This window comes from Colossoma macropomum, unplaced genomic scaffold (assembly GCF_904425465.1).
Source record: "Colossoma macropomum unplaced genomic scaffold, Colossoma_macropomum, whole genome shotgun sequence".
Lineage (NCBI taxonomy): Eukaryota > Metazoa > Chordata > Actinopteri > Characiformes > Serrasalmidae > Colossoma > Colossoma macropomum.
In genome coordinates this window covers 3,033,357-3,053,334 of record NW_023494794.1, presented here as the reverse complement: position 1 = coordinate 3,053,334, position 19,978 = coordinate 3,033,357, and the positions used below count along the sequence as shown (strand labels likewise).

Here is a 19,978-nt window from a genome sequence, read left to right as displayed (position 1 = left end):
TCAGTGTCACTGCTGTGCTGAGAATGATCCACCACCCAAATAATACCTGGTCAGCAGCCAGGAAATTGACCATGAATGGGGTAGAAGGGGTAAATAAATTGTGCATGATAACTGAAGAGCTACAGTCTGCTGTTGGTGTTTCTAATAAAGTGGCCAGTAAGTTTATGCACAAGGTTGGTGTTTCTAATAAAGTGGCAAGTCAGTGGAAATACAAGGTTGGTGTTTCTAATAAAGTGGCAAGTCAGTGGCAGTACAAGCTATGTGTTTCTAAAAAAGTGGCCAGTAAGTAGAAGTACAAGGTAGGTCTTCCTAATAAATTAGCCAGTGAGTGGACATACAGTGTAGGTGTTTCTGATAAAGTGGACAACGTGTGTAAATACAAGGCAGGTGTTTTATAATTAAGTGGCCATTGAGAAGAAGTATAAGGTAGGTGTTTAGCAACCAATTGCTTTCCCTGTTTCTTTCCTGGATTTCTTAGAATTTGTGTTCTTCGGTCTGCACAAAACTGTTCCTGAGTACAACCTGAAGAGCTGGTATATGAAATATAGAATGTTTTATTATTCCCTGGCTATGTCTAACAGATGGCAAGATAAATATATGGATAAATTCATTACATAATTTCATTTTTTATGTACCCCACCTTGCTGGGATATGTAAATACACAAAAATATTCATTTTTCATTTTTTCTATTAAATATATGAGCAATACAAAACCAAACAAGGTACAGACAGCTGATACAAGTTTATTACAAATGATTTACTCATAATTAATCAATGTAATAAAAGTTGGACTAACAATTTGTAACTTACAAATATAGAATCATCAAATATTACATTAATACATCATACATATTTAACATTTAACATGTTTTAACTTGATTGTCCAGGAGCGCTAAGCACTACACCTCAGAATGCACCTAGAAACAGACACTATGTGCCACATAAAGAAAATACAATATTCTTTGCATAGGTCAGTATGATCATATAGAGCTTTGTGGTTAAAAATCTGTCATTATAAAATATGACACATTAAAGGGAGGGAGATTTTGAGGTCTTGTAAAAACAGGCAGTTTATCACAGTGGAAAGATCACACAATTTCTCACAATGAGCACAAACAATTGAAGTCAACCCTTCTTTCAGGTTCTGTGGAGCGCTGAAGCACGAGGTATACATTTTATCACACGATAACAAGACCACAATACGATCAAAGGAGCATTTGTTCCATCTGTTCCTACGAGACACCAAATGGTTGAACTGTACATATCCATTTTTTCCATTTCTACTTGTCTGACGAAAACTTATCCAATCACAGCATGTTCTTAAGGCAACGGCAAGACAGCACCAGTCAACTCAAACCTGGAAGATGGTTCCCTGTTTTGGGCAGTCCCAAAAGTACACAGACAGTGGACCACAAAAAAGACAAAAAAAAAAATTACATAGTTGTTTTCCATGTGAACACAAAAGATAGGCCATATTCTATCTGGACCACACAGAGTGGGCCATTAGGGTCAGATCAGAAAATGCAGTTTCTTTGATGCAGATTAATGCACAAACAACAGTACAGGTAGAGAACTTTCTCAGGGTCATTCTTAAAGGAGAATTTTTGTGTCTTTTCAGAATTTCTGGATAATTCATTAATTGAGATGTAAACAGTCATGCAGAGTTTTTTTAATGTGAACTGGTCACTGTCGCGCAACTTAACCAACTCTGATTTCGTTACAATAACACTGACAGTTACGATGGATCGTGATGTCTGCACACCTACAACAGACATTTTATTTACTATCCAAAACAACCAGTGAACCTTCATGTCCTCTAAGTCTTTATATCGTCGCTGTCAAAACAAAACCCTGTATCCCAATTTTGGTTGCTTATTAATTTTTTTTTTTTTATAATTTGGCATAATTTAAATTTAATTGTATCAAACTTTCTTGCTGAATGGACCAGCAAAAATGTTCCAATGTATCTTTTCATAACCTAATATTTTAATAACAGAAAAATAAAACAAAAAGCCTGGAGTCAAGACAGGGTATATGGAGTGCAATTATGTTCCCTAACTAAAGGTACGAAAAACATACCACCCTAGTGCAAGTATAGTACCTTTTTTCCCGATAGTGTAGCTTTTACAGGGAACTCTTTGGAGGTCTGGTTCCCATCACCACCATTGTGAACAGTTCTTACTCGGTAAGTTTTGTCTAGAACGGAGCATTTCACATCAAACTACTCTGAATGACTTTGTTTTCATCTTATAGGTGTAATTGTGCAGAAATTCTGAAAAATTGATGGAATTCCCCTTTGACCCTTAATCCCTCATAGAAATACTCAAGCATTTTTGCACCTCATTCCTATCTGCAGTGTACAGTTCTTTACTACAGATGATAATTGCCCTGTACTTAGAAAAGAACACAAAAGCCGCAAGACTTGAAAAGCACTTACAATAGAAGCCAATGGGCAGGAGCACAAAGTGCCTTTTGAGTCAACAGGCTTTCTGTTCATATACTAAATAAAGTGCACTGTATTAAAACGATTATTTGTGCTAATCCACCGTATTACAGAGGCAGCAGATAGAGATCAGGTTTAAAAACCTTTAAAACATCTTCTATTCATCACTCTCATAATGATAAACACTCATTTTATATATTAGTTACTGAAAAATTCTTACATACTGGGTAACAAACCTTCACATTAATAACTGAATAATAAGCCTGCGGTTTAAAGATGTTGACACATAGCATGTCTTACACAGATATCTTGAGAGGTTTTCTTGTGGTTGCTAATTTTAAGGCGGTTTCAGGTTGATATGTGTGTTTGTACTGAATCACAGGGGAAGGGACCACAGCTTAAGAAGTTCTATTATGGTGCATGAAAACAAAACAAGCTCAAACTGTAACAGAAGGAGCTCAATCACTCTAGTTTTAAACGTCCTCTCACCTCCTCCAGAAGAGAGACTTCCAGCTGGGAGGTGTTATGAGACTACACAGTACAAAGGCTGGAAAATCAAGTGAGATATTTGTAGTTTCTGTGTTCCTGAGGTTTAGTCTGGTAAATAAAGTACAAGAACACAGACTTAAATGTGCATAAATTCATCAGTCTTTAAAATCAATGACTATAAATATAAATGTATTCTGTAGTCCAGTATTCCATGAAAAGAAGTGGTCACTCGCTTTTCAAAAAATGTTAGCTGTAACAAAACAAACAAACCTAAAAAAATCTGACGTTTCTTTGTATTGCAAATAGGTCATTTTTCAGTAAACTAGACTTACATCAGTCTGAATAATAAAATAAATGAGAAATAAAATACATTTGTTATCTGTTTGTGGACAGAATATATCTAATCAAGGTAAGAATAAATGTTAAAAGGTGAAACGCTGGCGAAACTGGAAGCTGGTGCAGCTATTTGGAGATTTTTCTAATGGCGTTGGCAGCTAGCGTTTCCCTGCGGGTGGTGATGAAGGCCTGTTGTTTCTCGTAGTAAGCGGCCTCGTTAATGAACGTGGGGTACACTGGACTGGCACCTTCATAAGGGATAGTCCTGCCGTCAAACGTTTGGAACATTGGATCACCCGGGTTTAACGGCTCCCAGTCACAGTCCTACATGAGAGGGGGAGAGAGAGAGAGAGAGAGAGAGAGACAGACAGAGAGAGAGAGAGAGAGAGAGAGAGAGAGAGAGAGAGAACATGTTTTTGGTGGGAAATTGCTTAAACTTGAGTCACTGTGAGCACAGAGGGCGTCTAAGAGACTCACTCACAGTGAAAGCAAACAATGAGCCTACTCAAAGGAGTTTCTTAACACTGTAAAATCCACTATCACCATCGTATATCTACAGCAAACAAACACTAAAGGACATTCCACATATTCCACATATATATTCCACATTCCCAAGATTTTCTTTAAACTGTTTCTCAAGGTAAAATCCAAGTTTACCCAACTCATTTAAACCTTTAAACTGCAGTCTTATTATTTAGTAACTGATATTAATGATTCAGAAACTACAATGAAACTAATGTGTAGGTAGGGCCCACTGACACACCCATAGAATTGAAGGGATCCATGCTAAGACTAAATTGTCACAAAGGGGTCTTTTCATAATTTCCTTGTTCAGCTTGAATACCCTGAACAACTGCAATATGCATATTTTCTTTGTGATTGTCATTCTTTGTGATTAGGCTAAAAGAGTAAGCCCAAGCCTAGACTAACAGGTTTTTCATGGAAATTGACCACTGACACTGCAGTATAATATAAATCTAGACTGAAGACTGGCCTTCTAAGTGTTAATTCAAGTTCAGTTGGACACAGTTTGGGGATTTTGGTGAGTATTTTCTCTAGATATCAGAGCATTATAGGACTGTCACTCCTGATATTCATTTAAAACTACACTATGTACATTTTTGGGACCTCTCTGGTGCGGAAACACATTTTGTAATGTGGGTTGTGCTTTGGACCCCTTCCCCGAGCGGATGAATCTGATGATTGTGAGCGCTTTTAAAGAGTATTCAAACTCACTCTTCTAAGGATGTAAGTAAATTGTCACCATATCTTCATCCATATAACCTAAAAATCGAGTCAGACCATCTTTCTGAGCCTGTACGTGTGTCGTTAATACATAAAGACATATGACATGGTCTGAAATCTGACCTGGCGCCTTTTCAATTATTAATTTCACGCTTTACAGGGTGAATCGCAGCAGCACACAGATGCCATATTTTAGCCTGATTTTTTTCTTCTGGCTCAGTAATGCTACTTCTTTTCATTTTAACAAAATTGACACAGTGTAGCTTTAAGCAGTAGAACACAAGAGGGAGCGTGTTATTGTAAATAACGTCACACCTGTGATTCGATCACAGCTACAAGCTGTGATGTTCACGATAATAAACAACCTTGAGTGTTCTTTTGCTTTTATACAGCAGTTACAACAGTTAACAATTTTAGGTTCAGGTTAGCTTTTTCAGTATTTTCCCAAAATGTCGTTTAGAATGAATGGAAGATTTTATTAAAATTATTACCATGCAAACTGACAATTTATCATTGATATTTAACAATGTAAATTATTGTTATTTATTGAAAACATATTTTTTAATTGATGAGTTTTTTAAACCGATTAATCAAATTTAATCAATAAATTGTGACAGCCTTATTGCACTGTGTAATTGCATCTCTTTCCTTCTTTCTCTCTCCATCTCAAAGGAGCAGTAGGTCTGTATTATGTTTCGGGCGATGGCTAATACATTCCGTTCAACAGAGATATGGGAAGCTGTTAAAACATGGCACCCCATCATCACAGTGTCAGAACAGCGTGATTATGTAATACCTGTAGGTGTGGATGAACCATAGCTGTGATGTTGCCGTTGGTGTCTCTGGGGTAGTCCACTCTTTCATGCACCCTGAACACTTCTACAGAGCATGCTGGAAACTCCACACCTTTAAAATGTACAAAACACATGGCAGGTTAGTGAATCATACACAACAAATGCATCCAAAGAAGATATGTGCAAATGCAATGGAGTATTAAATAAGCTGTTTTTTCACAGTGAAGTATTGTGATTTTACACAGTTGGATCTAAGGGTGTGTTTATTGTGCGAGGTCATTGCACTGTTTGTTCAGCTTTGGATTTCTCAGTAGGGTTGGGTTCACTCTGTCCACATGCTCTGTAGGAAATATGAAGGAAAACTGGTCAAATGCCACTGACTGTACTCACTATCCTGTGGGAGGTGTTTTTTTTTTTGGTGCTTTATTCTCAGATAACCTCATACAGCCAAAAACACACAAGAAGAAATAGGCTGAATGAACGTCTTTAACCCAGAGGGTCTGTATGTGGGCTTGCACTTCAATTCATATTAGAGGTGGAGCTATTAGAAGTGGCCCTCAGTTCTCAGTCTTTTAGGTGAACTCTGGGAGATGACTCCTGTCTTTTTCAAGTCAAACCATTAGATGCTATACGCTCGCTTGAAGTGCATCCAGTCAAACTGCTCATCCATAGCTTTACATGTTACATCTGGAACCATATGTTAGCAAGAATAGTGAAATACTTGACTCCCTGTGTATATTGTAAGTAACATTAACAGACTGCACAGCTGTTTGTTATGATGGCATCATGTACTGAGAATATGCAATTAACAGCCATAACCCAGGGCTCCTGAGTGGTGTGACCGTTTAAGGGCTGACCCTATCATCAGGAGATCACAAGTTCAATCCTTAGTGGTCTGTGGCCAGGAGTCCAAGAGAGCACAACTAGCCTTGCTCTCTCTGGGTAGTCGGGTGCCCCCTGTCTCCCCCTATGACACAGTGCAATGCTAGCCAGTGCAGGCATCTGTTAGCTGATGTAACAGAACTGGCGGTTGGTGCTTTTTCTCCAAGTGCGTTCAACTATCCAATGATGTTGTGTTGATGGCAGCTCAAAAAGATGCGGTGGCTTGCTAGGTTTTGTGTGACTGGGGGAGTCTTAACTAGTGGGTGGGGTTGGATACGTTCAAACTGGGAGAAAACTGTGGAAAAACAAACAGGCATAACCTACAAAATGCAGGTTATTTGAGGAAATATCAAAATAACAAACACTGGCTTTCCTTCACTAAGTAAGCAACATCTACACCAATCAGCCATAATATTAAAACCACCCTCTTGTTTCTACACTCACTGTCCATTTTAGCAGCTCCTCTTACCATATAGGTGCACTTTGTAGTCCTACAACTACAGACTGTAGTCCAGCTGTGTCTCTGCATACTTTGTTAGCCTCTTTTACTCTGTTCTTCAATGGTCAGGACTCCCATAGGACCACCACAGAGCAGGTATTATTTAGGCAGTGGATCATTCTCAACACTGCAGTGACACTGACATGGTGGTGGTGTGTTAGTGTGCGTTGTGCTGATATGAGTGGATCAGACACAGCAGTGCTGCTGGAGTTTTAAACACCTCAGTGTCACTGCTGGACTGAGAACAGTCCACCAACCAAAAATATCCAGCCAACAGCGTCCTGTGACCACTGATGAAGGACTAGAGGAGGGCCAACACAAACTGCACAGCAGCAGATGAGCTATCGTCTCTGACTTTACATCTACAAGGTGGACTGACAAGGTAGGAGTGTCTAATAGAGTGGACATAGAGTGGACACAGTGTTTAAAAACTACAGCAACACTGCTGTGTCTGATCCACTCATACCAGCACAACACATACTAACACACCACATCACTGTGGTGGTCCTGTGGGGGTCCTGACCACTAAAGAACAGGGTAAAAGGGGAAAACAAAATATGCAGAGAAACAGATGGACTACAGTCTGTAACTGTAGGACTACAAAGTGCACCTATATAGTATGAGGAGCTGATAAAATGGACAGTGAGTGTAGATACAAGAAGATGGTTTTAATCTTACGGCTGATTGGTGCATGTTGTAAATGCAATCGCAGTAAACCAAAAGGTGAAGCAAACATCTAGAAGGAATGAATAACTCTCAAATATCAAACATCTCTAACTCAAATATTTGTGATCTTATTTCTTATGTATTCTTTGTATTGTTTCTTATTCTTTGGGGGCCTAGAAAGCCCTGAGAGTTCCCCAATGTCTCACATCACATACAGTATTAAATGAATAATTTATAGTAGTTACCAAATAATTCACAGTAGTTACTGAATAATAAGTCTAGGGTTAAAGGGTTTAGCTTCCCTAAGAAAAAGGTTGCTTGATTCAGATATGTACAGTGGTTTCACATCAGTCACATACATTAAATCAATAGAATTCTTGCAAAAAGTAGCTAAACTGAACGAAAGTAATTGTGTTGCTGTAATTTACTTCATTCAAAAATGTATTTTACAACGTGCACTGTATTTTACAATGGAATCATTCTAGAAAATAAGTAAAAGTTAAGATTTTAACCCTTTAATGCTGGCAATGATGGCAAAAAGTGACTACATGCCACCTTTTAATTTACTCTTTGCCTTTAATATCATGAACTCTCAATGATGATGACAATGATGATAAAGTTGAAACTAGATTTTTATTTTGTTTGTGTAACAAACTTCTATTTTGATCAAACAAGTATATGAACAGAAATAAGTGATGGGCATTCTTGCTCTCATCAGTGAGTAAGATCTGACCAATAGTCAGCTCTTTAGGCTCCTAAACTGCTCTTCATTCAGTAGTGCCGTCAGTTTTTTTGATTTGCCAAAACGAGCCATGCTATAATTTCAGTGCTATAATTTTTTTATTTCGATAAAACATTAGTTTGTTTTCTAATTGAACTCTTGTGGTACATTTGTTCTTTAAAAAATTGAATGAGTCAGATGTTGATAAGTTGCCTCACTGAATGAATTTTAAGAGGCAGATGAGCAAAATGCAGGCAAATCCATCAACTAATCATTACCAAACAAAGGTAGGTAGAATAATAATTAGGAGAAACACAGCTAATAATTACATGCAAACTGCCAAGACCAAAATCAGAGACAGGCAAACACAACAAGCAGCAGGTGGTGTTGGGGATAATAAAGGGGGCAGAACCACTTGCTTTGTCTTAATTGATAATAAAGGCCCCTCAATGCCTCAGTGTCGGCTTACAAGCGTAACCCCTTGCTTACAGTAATAACCAAGACGTTGTTAAGGTGCCCCCTGGTGGCCGCAGGGCCCTAAGCAGATGGCTATGTTACTTAGTAGTTAGAACCAGCTGTGCTGATTTTACAACTCTGGGGCAGATTTTAATGAGTTAAAGGGGACAAGACAAAGACTCCGAAGAGCACACTGCCTTGGTTTTCAGCGTCTTAGAGATCAGTGGATCATATTGTATCATCAACAGCTGCAAAAGGCCTCTTGTCCTTTAAAATCCTTGTAGTATCACAGCTAGCAGTGTTTTCCATCCTTTTATTCCATATTCTTCTATTGTTCTTCTGCTTGTTGCTTCGGCCTCCACACGGTTAAACTTTCACAAGTGGAAAACACGTTGCAGCTCTCACAGGGAAGCATTCATCCACAACAACGTGGCCCCTGCACGCTACAGCGGTATTGCAAAACTCAACGCGCTCCTAATGACATGGAAACTAACCAACTTCCAACAAGTATTCTATTCAGCAGACACAGAGGCAGAACCAGACGAGCCTTGGCTCAAACTGCATGTTTCCGTTTAAAAAAGAAGACAGACAAAAAGTGTGTGGGTCTAAATGTGTGTGTGTGTGTGTGTTCTGAGAGGGTGAAACAGCTGACGTTACATGTGACTGCCCGAGGTCGCCTTTTTGCATCGAGTCCATGTGAGTGCACAGCGAAAAAAAAAAAAGAAGAGCAAAGGCTTGGAAGCACTGGCCTTCAGAAAGGTATAAATGTCGAGGTTCTAAAGTTCAAACTCAAAACAAAGCATGCTGACTCAGTGTCCTGAATGTGCAGTTATGATTCAGAAAAAAATGCCACTCGTTACTGATGTAGTGACACAGCTGACCACAGGGTTGACCAAGGGAATGTCTCAGTGCAAATTATGTAAGGATGTTTGTAAAGCCGAAGTCTCTTGAATTTCTGTATGTTATGACTAACGTACCATCCGGACGCACAGTAGCTTATTAGCTCTGTTGCATGATGCGTGATGTATTTGTTTTATGCAATGACTTGGTTCTGTACTGTTGACAGACATGGTTAGGCTAACGTTGCTGTTAATACAGCATAAAGATTTGGGCACAAATCTTCTTACCATTTTAATATTTCTGGCCCTCAAACCCATTGTTTCTTTATGATAATCCCCCAAAGGAACATAACAGCTCGCTGGGTAATTGGTATGCCAATCCCTGATTAGCTTTTATTAACCTTACCGCTATTAAACAGCTCGATGAAGTCCAGAGCGTGCTTCATTATCGCCCGCATGGACTCGAAGATATTGCTTCTCAAAACACCTTGAGGCTGAGGACCCACTTCAAGACCTAAAACACACATCACATACCTGTAATGTACATTGTACAGCTCAGCACTAACAGGCAACACAAGCTGCTTTGGTTTGTCAAAGTGTGTCAAGGTTTGCCACAAATTTTGTGTAGTACAGCATTGTTCAATCTTATGATTGTGTCTAGAAGCATAACTGTACCTGTCATCTGTATGTTTTAAGTTTAATGAGTGCATCTCTGCTCATCTGAGTCAAATTAGTGTTCCTTTCTGGTGGAATACAACATTAACATAATGTTGGCCTGTTTACAGGGGAATTTCTGGAAATTCATGGTAGAGAAACTTACCAGTTTGAACTTCTTTGTAAGTGATAGGAACCAGGAGTGATGTCTACACTCAAACACAGGCACTTTATTTGCTATCCAAAATGACCAGTGAATCTATATGTGTCTTCTGAGTGTTTTATGTAATGTTGATAATGGTATCATAGTGGTAAATTAGAAAAATTTAGTTTTATTTGAGGACTGTTTTGCCTTACAACACTCTGCATGGACCTCTCCACCATGTATGCATTTTAAAAATACATTTTAGGCCAAATGCTTAAAGCTATTGTATAACAATGTCTCTGGCATCAGGCAATGACTCTGTAAATTTCTCTAGAATGGTGCACTCATCAAAACATTCCAAATGGCTATGGCTACATCATAATGATTATGCGGAAAATTTGAAAATCAGTGTAATTCCCCTTTAAATTAAGAATGGAAAGTATTGACAGTTTACTAAATTGTTTATCACCCTGTATTATTGAAAAATGAATTTTGATACATTGTGCACCATTAGTCATATGGAAAAAAGTAACAAAAGCTTTGTCATCTCTGTTCATCTGAGTAAAATTAGCATGCATACAGGCAGAATACAACACCAGTGTAATGTTGGCCTTTTTAAAATAAAGAATCTAAAGTATGAGAATGTTAGAATATACACACTAGAGTATTGAAAAAGCATTGAACTTTGTTGATTTGGGTCAACTTAGCACACCTACGGGCAGAATACAATATCAATGTAATGTGAAAGAATGGAAAATATCAAAAGTTAAAGCACTGAATTGTTTACCACATTGTAGTGCTAGGAAAAGCACTAAACTTTCGATATATCATGAACCACTAGTACATATGTAACAAAAAGGTAACAAAAGCTTTGGCAATGCTGACAATCTTTAAAAAGATCTGTCAATCTTTAAATTTGTTAACCCCCTATAGGTTAACTAGCTGATTTAAGTGGCTGAGTCAGGGTGTTAAAGATTTTGAACAGCTGAATATTTCAGGACTTTGTACTCACCTACAGGGTGTTTGGCCACTGAGCGGGTGGTTGAATACTTGAGTTGAGGGTGCTCGTTCAGCAGTACCATGCAGCTCTCTGGAGCAATGGCTTTCTGGACAGAAGACACACACACACAGGTGACCCTGTAAGCTGACACTGCACTGACCCCACTGGCCTCTGCTATTCAAATCACAAGGCTAACTTTATAAGAATACTGGAATACACAAATGGGCGACTTAAACATTATAACAAATACAGGGACTGGGTAGACAAGGGAGCCAGAATTAAGCGCATTAGGTGCCCAAAGTGCTGCTTAAATGACCATTTTAAGATGAGCATGAGCACAAGCTGCTGTTTAATTACATTCTTTAATTACAAATGATAGCACAATGATAAGCCAATATTACCCCCTTAAAGTCTCAGGCTCACATCCTGAGGCTTATAATTTCAGTAATTACACGAACTACAAAATTACAGTTATTCTTAAGTTATAGAAGTCTGTTAGAAGTTCAGACCTGCTGCTGAGTTCTGGCCATTTAAGGGGTTAAGGACACTTAAAATAATTGTTGGCTGATGCTTTTGACAATGCTATTAATACAGAAAACACAAAAATCTGCTGTTCTCCATTAATAGCACTTTTTCTCGATACTGTTGTAGCAAACATATGAATAGGAATATGTTTCACATCAGACATATTGTTATTGTTACTCTGATTAAACAAAACAATAAAAAGGTCTTACCATTGAAAACTGCTCTCTGAATGAGCCTGTGTGTTCACTTGATCACAGTGCATTCAGTAATAAAGGAAGCCTCATGCGTCTTTTATACAGTGATAGTAAACACAGTAGCACACAGAAAGCTGTGATTCTACGTTCTGATTCTGATATGTTTTACTGTGGCCAGTGTTAACATGCATGTACTGTGACTCCTCTGGTGACAGAGGTGATTCGCTTCTCTGACTGGACTGCCAGCAAGGCGTTTGTTTGATAGGGTTAAAGTACTTTTCTAAAAATAATTTTAAGTTTGACTCATTGAGGGACTGCTCCATTTACACAACTCTCTGTTATACATGAGCTGTACTATTCTTAATGTACAACATGGGTTATTGAAGGGCTCTTTAGTGAAGATAATGGTTCTTCAGATTGATGGATAGTGTGTTGTATATGGTTCAATACAAAAACTTCTTGAAAATGGTTCTATATAGCACTAAAAAACATTCTTCGTAACAATAGCAGATCCCTTTTTGGGTAGAATATGTTCTATATACAATCATATAGAATATGTTCTCCATCAATCAAGTACAATTTCACCATGCAAAGATCCATTAAAGCATGACATGTTTCTATATAAAATTCATGGTTCTAGCATGTTGGTGGGCAGACTTGAGGGTTACCATCAGCACAAAATGCATGTTTCCTATACTTTAGATGGACGTGACTTGCTAACTTGCTTCCGTGAAAGTCATTTAATTACACTCCCTCCATCAACTGCATTTCTGTGCATAATGTGTTTCTTCTGACACCTTATGCTGAAGGCAAAGAAGAGATTTTAATAACTACAGCAAGCTGAAAACCTGTTTTACAACTTTGCGGAAACTGTTAGGAATGAATTTATTGGGTGTGGTTCAGCATGAACTGTGTGTAGATAAAGGAAAGACTAATCTTATCCAGACATACATTTATAGAACTTTTTCAACCTCTTTAGTAAGTCACGTTTTGCTAACCATGCAAAAAGTGTAGCATATAGGATTTGCGCCCATGCCAGAGAGTAAAGTTCAACTCCATATATACGAATGAAGAAGGTATTGCTGGAAGGCAGTGAACTCGCTGGAAAACTGTGTAAACAAGCTGTGAAATAAAAACAAATAATACTCCCCCAACAATAAAACTGACATGTGACTCTTCTTCTGTTTCCTTCATTCCCAACTTTTTCAACAGACACTGAAGTTAAATCTTTCACAGTTAAAGCCATGGCACTCCTGTAAAATGTTACTGTGTAACAGAAACTTGTGCCAGATGACTCATCTTTAGCTGCTGAAGCTCTTACTTTGATGTAGTGCACCATCTGAAGGTTGAAGTGGTCTGTGGAGCTCTCCAAGATGAGGGTGGAGCCCATGTTGGATGTGGTGTTGTGGAGGTCAAAGATGACATCATAGGCGTCTGGGCTACCCTTGGGCCCAAAGATCTGATTAACTTCCTTGGCTCTCTGAACTTCATATGGTAGCCCGTCTCCACTGGGTGTGCTGTGGAAAGATCCGCATTGTTAATCCAAAAATCGTGCAAAACAAAAATCTAATTACATTACACAATTTAATCACATTATACAAAGTGACCCAAATATAGCAGATCAGGCAAGACACTGGGTGTCCAACGTTTACTTGTTTAGTTTTGCACTGAAGTGGTGGCGGTAATGTAGACTGAAAATTACACTCCACCAAGCATTGTAATTTAAAATGATGAGTTTAAGTCAGGGGTGTCCAATCTTATCCACAAAGGGCTGCTGTGGCTGCAGGTTTTCATTCCAACAAACAGCAGATCACCTGATCAGCAGTTTGAAGACTGAAACCAGCTGAGTAAAAGTGGAATCAGGTGTGCTCCAGCTTGTTTAGAGTGAAAACCTGAAGCCACACCGGCCCTTTGTGGATAAGATTGGACACCCCTGGTTTAAGTGGTCATAAATACTGATGAAGTCTGAAAGAGATCTAATTAAATGATGATCAAAATGCAACATTTTTGGATTTTTGAAATAGCAAAATGTTTACAACTACACAAATAATGGTAAAGATACCCTACACCAGACCCAGCGTCATTTAGATCATTTAATGTGGGCAAATCCCCACTGTCCAACCTTCATGCCCCACTAAACCCACTACTTTTTATAAAGGCTTCTACAGTCGCAGGAGGCAAAAACAAAGTGGAACACAAGTTTGTGCTGCTGCTCCTTGTTCTGACTGCATTTTAGGGACAGATGTGTTGTATGTTGAGAAAAGATAAATCAGCAGATTCAGCAATAGACCTTTGATGATTTTCTGCAAATATGGCTTTTTTTGTTGATTCTCTCCTGAAAGTGAAGCTCTAGATCTACCATACATTTATCACCTGTATCTTCTCATTAATAAATAATTATATAGATAACAGGTGCTGGGATGGAGAAACCTGAAAGAGACCACACGGGCTGTACAAATGCTTTGTCAACATGCAAATCAGAAAGACAAAATGCCCTTTCAGCATACACTCTAACATATGTGCCCTGTGCAGGGTGGATTGTATTCCAGTGCTGGGGAGCTGAACAATGGAGCTTCCTCAACCTCGATTCATCACTACCACCCTGCTTTCAAAGGCTTTGCACGGTCCAGATGAATGGTGAGTACATCATTTTGCCTTTTCAAATGGAAAGCATCAAAGCTGTACTCAAAGCACTTCTAAGCAGTCAAACAATAAAACACTAATTGTGTGTATTGTTTGCTTCAAATTGCGCCTAACTGAGAGTTTGGCTGGTGAACATGGAGACGATCAAAATGTAAGTTCACGTTAAATGACATGACTTTTGTGTTCAATACTGCCATAATAGGAACTGCAGTGAGTAGCTTTCTTATAACCTGCTTTGAGTTTCAGGAACTTCACAGAACAATACAGTTACCATGACACACTTTAGGTGGCATCCAGTTTCCTCTTAAGTCTAACATGATCCCCTAATGTCTAACATAGAGCCCTGTGCAAAATATAGAGTCTGACCTTTCATTTATTTCATTTCCAGTCAAAACAGCCATTAAATACAAGTTACTTATTTATCAGTATCAGCAGTAGATATATATTTAACAGAAAATTACACAGAAGCCTCAACAACTAAATATATTATAAAATGTTTCACTATTGACTGTATCCACTTTTGCCTTTTTACAGCTTGTGTTCCTTTCAGGAGACTTGCTTTCAGTTTTTCAAAGAAATCTGCAACCACACTTTCAAAGTTCAGTCTTAGAAGCTGGTTGCATTTTCTGCTTCTCACAACTCAAGTGATCCCAATTGCAACTTTAGACTCATCAGGTCATAAAATCTTACTCATCTCAGATGTCCAGTTTTGGCATTCTAGCGTTAATGTCCATTTCCTTTTCTCAGTAAGGGTTTCTTGACAGCTGCACATCCTTTCACACTCATAGTGTTGAGCTGTCTTCTCACAGTGGAAAGATGGACAGAAACACCTGCAGATCTGAAGCAAGAGTGGAGCTTGATTTTCTCCTCTCTCGTAAGAAAGTTTTTAAGTGATGTTCATCTGGTGGGACCAGGTCTTGCACTGTAGTTAGTCTGATTTTGTCTATAGCTTGTGTGGGACAGGAGTTGAAAAACATTTAGTATTAGTATAAAACACTAACTGTGTGTAGTGTTTGTTCAATTTTTTTGACGGAGAGTTTGCTTACATATACATTTATAAGAAACAGATGGAAACTGTAGTCTGTAATTGCAGTACAGTATATATATATATATATATATATACGCTCATAGTCCATTGCATTGTGTCAGCTCCACTTACCATATAGGTAAGTAGCTCTACAATTACAATTACAGACTACAATATCCATCTGGGTATCTTATACATAGACATATATATATATACACACACACATGTGGATCAGGAGTTTTAAACACCTCAGTGTCACTGCTGGACTGAGAATAGTCCACCAACCAAAAATATCCAGCCAACAGCGTCCTGTGACCACTGATGAAGGATTAAAGGATGACCAACACAAATTGTGCAGCAGCAGATGAGCTATCGACTCTGACTTTACATCTACAAGGTGGACTGACAAGGTAGGAGTAGAATAGAGTGGACATTGAGTGGACACTGTGTTTAAAAACTCCAGCAGCACTGCTGTGTCTGATCCACTCATACCAGCACAACACACACCAACACACCACCACCACTTCAATGTTACTGCAGTGCTGAGAATGAATCCACCACCCAAATAGTATCTGCTCTGTGAGGGTCCATGGAGGTCCTGACCACTGAAGAACAGGGTAAAAGGGGGCTAACAAAGTATGCAGAGAAACAGATGGACTACAGTCTGTAATTGTAGAACTACAATATATATATATATATATATATATATATATATATATATATATTCCTTTCCTCCAATAATTCTAGAATGCACTTGGACCGTGGATATTTTGTTAGTAAGCTGTGAAAGACTAGGCTTGAGGAAAACCACAATGAAATGTGCTATATTTAGCCTTTAATGTAGCCTCCCATAAATAGAGCGCACGTTCTCAGCTGCACAGCGTTCCAGTCAGCAATGCAAGTCACGTTTCACTCACGTTTTTCGACTTAAAATGTCAAGCTGAGATCAGCTGTGCAGCTGCCCTGCTTCTTCCACGCTGGCTGTGCTGGCAGCTTCTACGGACAAGCAGCGAAGTTTTGCAAGAGTCTGAAGTACAGCCCCTTTAACGCGTGTTATCGCGAACAGCGCCCCCAGATTACAGCGCTGTTCTCCGCTGAGGAAAACAAGCCGGACCTCGCTAAGAGGATTTAAAGCAGGCTCAGACCGCCGGAGCAGCGGGCTGAGTGACACTAGCCGGAACACCAGCTGCCAGTGTGTTTACCTGAGGTTTTCCGGAGTGAAGGCTCTGTTCAGGTCCGTGTCGATGTATCTCGAGCACTTCTCCACGGCTCTGGGGTTTGTTATGAAGGCTCTGACGGCCACTCCGCTCCTCTCGATCTCCGCGCGGTTCTTCATCCACATATTGACCAGCGTGACGCCGGACATCTCGTTCCCGTGCGTGCCGCCGAAGATAGCCACCCGCTCGGCTTGAGGAAAACACGAGGCGTTACCGCGCGAGCTCATGGCGAGCTGTCACCTGCGGAGGTTCTGCCTGAGGAACGCAACAGTTTAGAGCCGAGGTGGGTCCAGCGCCACCAAGTTAACCGCGCTGTCAGAGTCCACTACTGGGTCCTGTGGTCGATGAGCTTGGTATTATATAACAGCCCCGCTCGGCTGTCATGCTCACGCTCGGGGCATAACACCGCTGTGTTGACTACGTTAGGCTTCGGTGGGCTGGGCTTCCATGCCCCTCCCACTGCTCGGACAGAGGAACAAACACACAGCGTTGGTATCCAGCACAAAGGAAGGCTTTCTGATAGTGTCCAGCTTTTCAGCCTCAGCTTCCATACTAAGAGGAGAAAAAAGGCTAGTATTAATGATGAAATATATACAGCAGTAGCCACCAGCACTGCTCCTGAAGATACCTTACTGCAGACCCCACCTGATCTGTAGAAGTTCGGCTGAATGGGGAGTGTTAAAGTGGAATTCCACCAGTTTTTCAAAATTTCTGAATAATTCAGTCCTTGAGATGTAAACAGAGCCATTCAGAGTGGTTTGATGTGATGTTCACTGTAAACATGCAGACTTGCCATGTCTACAACACAAATATAGCTATTTTACTTACTATCCAAAACCACCAGTGTTCAACACATGTTCAGGGTTTTTTATATGTAATGTCAGTGACGGTAAAATAGTCACAGAACTAAAAAATAAGTTTTATTTGGTGACACCCTGCATGTATCTCTCCACCATGAATGGTTATTAAAATACAAAACCTATCACAAAATAATATATCTCAAACACTTCAGACGACAAACCACTCTGAATGAGTTTGTTTACATCTCAACCATTTAATTATGCAGTTTCCCTTTAAATTTGGGTTGGGGATGAAACCTGCAGGAAGGTAAAGGTAGATCTCCAGGAGAAGGGTTAGTGACCACTGATATATAATTGTGACGTGTAGGATGTTTTGCTTCTGCAAAAAAGTGACTAATTAAAGGAAAAACCAACATGAGGTGTCTCAGTAAAATGTCCACCACAAGCCACCAGAACAGCTTCAGTGTGCCTTAGCGTAGATTCTGCAAGTCTCTGAAACTGTTCAGGAGGGGTGAAACACTATTTTTCCAAAAAAAACAGTGACCCCTCCTGTCCTGTGTATGGGGCATTGTTATCACAGAAAAGTCCATTTCCATCAGTATAGAATGGAACCTTTCATTATAGGATGAAAGTGCTGAGTGCAAATAACTTTTGCAGTGTGACCTTTCCCTGTAAGGCAGGGGTGCACAACTCCAGTCCTGTAGGGCCAATGTCCAGCAGAGTTCAGTGATTTACCTGCTCAAACACAACTGATTTTGCTCATGTTAATTGCCAGGTATAGTGGGCGTCTTTAAGAGGGGAACTACCAAACTGTCCTGGACTCCAGCCCTCGTAGACCAGAGTTGTACACCCTTGATCTAAGGGAACAAGCCAAACCATGCAAGCAAAATGAACCCCACAGCATAACAGGGTCACCAGGCTCCCTCACTGTTGGGGTCCAACATTCAGGCCTGTACTGTTTGTTTCTCACATGCACTTCTTCTTGTATCCCACTTGTGGAGAATATGGTTAAGGATGACTCATCTGACCGTATCATTGTTTTCCACATCTTTGTAGACCAGTGTTTATGATTTCTACACCACTGAACTCTCAAATGTGTATTTGTTTTTGTAATAAGGCCTTTATGCACTGCAACCTCACCATAATATCTTTCCCTATGTAGCTACAGACTTTTCTATGATCACGTCCTGCGTTGACATCTGTTCTTCCTTACATATTGCACTAATGCACAAGCATCATGGTCATCGAATATGCTCTTTTGACCACAGTTTCCAACCAAATGTACAGATGTCTGTTCCATAGATTTAAATGCAGATGTCTCTTTAGTCACTGTTTCTGTTGAAACATTATCCAGTTGAGCAGTCTTCATGACTGAAGCTCCTGTCATCCGTGCCTCAATAGCAAACCAACTTTCAAAGCCACTTTTCCTCTTTTCCTCGTGCCCATAAATGAGGTCAGCTTGGCATGACCATGCACTACATACAGAGCATGATAGTATGTTTGGTGCTTAATTTTATTATGCAGTACATCTGCCTGGAAGCATCTGCACTCAAGTCATTTATTAAGTTTTTTTTTTCTAAATTTGTAACCAATCTGTATATATTGTTCATTCTGAGATGATTTTATGTTGATTAAATAATACTGTATCCTTTAGGTTATTCATTTTTGCCATTATTTAAAATAAGTAACACTGTATTATGGTTTTCTTTTGATGAGGTATAATTAGTAATTGTCCAGACTACAAATAAAACTACAAAAATGAATAAATTCTGTATTTCTCAGAATTGAAAGCTTGCTCGTACAATACAATGAAGTTTTAATCCTGCACTATGTAAGATTTATTTGTTAAAATTGAAAGAAGTAGAAGTATTGAGTAATAAACACAATAAGATATGGTGTGCCTGCGCTGCTGCGAGTAAAGCCTGAAATAATAATATGAAAGTCAGAGGCGTCTAAGTGGATTTTGATGGAGTTTTCCAGACCACGTCTTTACTTATTAGAAGTATATTCAAATATTTATTTTTCAGATTTCACAATTCTGTTTCAATGAATTAGTATTCAAAAAAATATTCAGGTTCAAATTTTCAGTGCTCAAATCTAATTGATCAAATTTAACCTTAAAAAATACAAATGAACAGCACCCAGGAAACCCAAGGATAAACAAAAGCAATCAAGTACAAACCTAAATGAACTCATATCTAGCCTGTCAGTGCACAGTCTGCCAGTGTCTGCAACATACAAAACCACAGGAAACAAGAAGAGGAAGTAGAAGTCAAGTTAATGATACCAGTGGCGCTTTGGTAAGTACCTTTACTCAATGCTGTGTTATGGTTACAGTCTCACTGTATTTACATATTAGGGGAAAATGACTGAAGCACTTCAGTGATACTGCTAGAAGACAAG

General features: G+C 39.2%; 1 protein-coding gene across 1 annotated transcript; it reads right to left on the bottom strand.

The window, feature by feature from the left end:
* Positions 1-723: 723 nt before the first annotated feature.
* On the bottom strand, positions 724-17,169 carry aspa (aspartoacylase). The gene is made up of 6 exons (XM_036579906.1): positions 16,761-17,169; positions 13,210-13,405; positions 11,182-11,275; positions 9,777-9,884; positions 5,310-5,419; positions 724-3,592 (listed from the first exon to the last, which is right to left on the bottom strand). The coding sequence occupies exons 1-6, from the start codon at positions 17,000-17,002 to the stop codon at positions 3,395-3,397; spliced, it is 948 nt and encodes a 315-aa protein (XP_036435799.1). The 5' UTR covers positions 17,003-17,169; the 3' UTR covers positions 724-3,394.
* Positions 17,170-19,978: the final 2,809 nt, after the last annotated feature.

Bases quoted from the DNA above. Each gene is read 5' to 3' on its own strand.
- aspa (XM_036579906.1), bottom strand. From the start codon at position 17,002: ATGAGCTCGCGCGGTAACGCCTCGTGTTTTCCTCAAGCCGAGCGGGTG. The intron at 11,276-13,209 runs GTAAGAGCTTCA...TCTTCTGTCCAG, and splicing joins AGATGGTGCACTACATCAAA to AAAGCCATTGCTCCAGAGAG. The intron at 9,885-11,181 runs GTGAGTACAAAG...TGTGTGTTTTAG, and splicing joins AGTGGCCAAACACCCTGTAG to GTCTTGAAGTGGGTCCTCAG.